Source organism: Priapulus caudatus, unplaced genomic scaffold (genome assembly GCF_000485595.1).
Source record: "Priapulus caudatus unplaced genomic scaffold, Priapulus_caudatus-5.0.1 Scaffold609, whole genome shotgun sequence".
NCBI classification, from domain to species: domain Eukaryota; kingdom Metazoa; phylum Priapulida; class Priapulimorpha; order Priapulimorphida; family Priapulidae; genus Priapulus; species Priapulus caudatus.
In genome coordinates, this window is record NW_014577670.1 from 596 (window position 1) to 1,636 (window position 1,041).

At 42.6% G+C, this 1,041-nt stretch overlaps 1 protein-coding gene across 1 annotated transcript in view; it reads left to right on the forward strand.

The window, feature by feature from the left end:
- Nucleotides 1-224: 224 nt before the first annotated feature.
- LOC106812117 overlaps nucleotides 225-1,041 on the forward strand; it is a gene marked incomplete at its 5' end in the record, with an annotated part of 2,184 nt that continues 1,367 nt past the window's right edge. The window contains 2 exons of the mRNA XM_014815896.1: nucleotides 225-341; nucleotides 746-948. Coding sequence (XP_014671382.1) covers nucleotides 225-341; nucleotides 746-948 — 320 coding nt within the window. The remainder of the gene's footprint in view (nucleotides 342-745; nucleotides 949-1,041) is intronic.

The window sequence follows — 1,041 nt, forward strand, 5'->3', positions numbered from 1 at the left end:
TCATACCGTATATGAAGCAATTCATGTAGCTAGCAAGCTCAGTCTCAGTCTACTTACTTATATAGTGCTTTCAGACTAATCCGCACGCAGTAGAGTAAGGCAATCAAATCTAGCAGCTATAGTGCTTTGATGGAGCGCGCTTGACTTCTCAGTAAATGGATCGCATTTAGAAGTAATTGCGTGCCTATTACCTCGCGTATACGAATTTCCTTTCGTTATTGCAGCCTTCACAGACGATGATCTATTCTACATCCGGGGATTCGGTGCCTCACATCCTTTGCTTCCATCGGCTCGCTCCTTCTCGCTTAATCTTGCCAATGCGTCCGAAGACTCATGCACGGGTATGCAAGCAAACATCAACTACATATTTAGGGGGGGGCTGAAATGCCTATACAGATAATTAATATATAAAATTAATTATTTATTTATTTATCTAATTATTTATTTATTTATTCATTTACTTATTTATTTATTTATTTAAGTAATTATTAATAAGTTTGCATTAGTTAGTAACAGAATGCAAACGTGTTCTACTGTAACCCATCGCGTTCATCTTTCAGTTTTATCAACGTTACAGTCCATAAGTGTAAATAAATTAATCCTTCTGGTAGATCTAATTAGAGCTTCTGAGGTAATAGCATTGAACGATAACCTAGTTCAATCAGCATGGTCAACCCGTGCCCCGTAGAGGCGGTCAGTGTCTGTAATTTACACAGTCATGTACATTGATTCGTACCGTGTACAGGATCTACCGAGGCCGGGATTCTGTATAGAGAGTTCATCGGTGGAGTCAATATCATGCGATCGGTTGAAGTCTTTGATATGGTGATAGCCGATTTCGCCGTGAGAGCGGCTCGGCAGCACGAGACTACGGGAGATTACGTCGTACTGGTTGTCATGGTGACCGCAGACGTGATTGCTCAGTATGATGACTCTCAGGTAAATCTAGTGCGTGCGTGCGTGCGTGCGTGCGGGTGTGTGTATGTTGTGTGTGTGTGTGTGTGTGTGTGTGTGTGTGTGTCTGTGCGCGCGCGTGCGTGC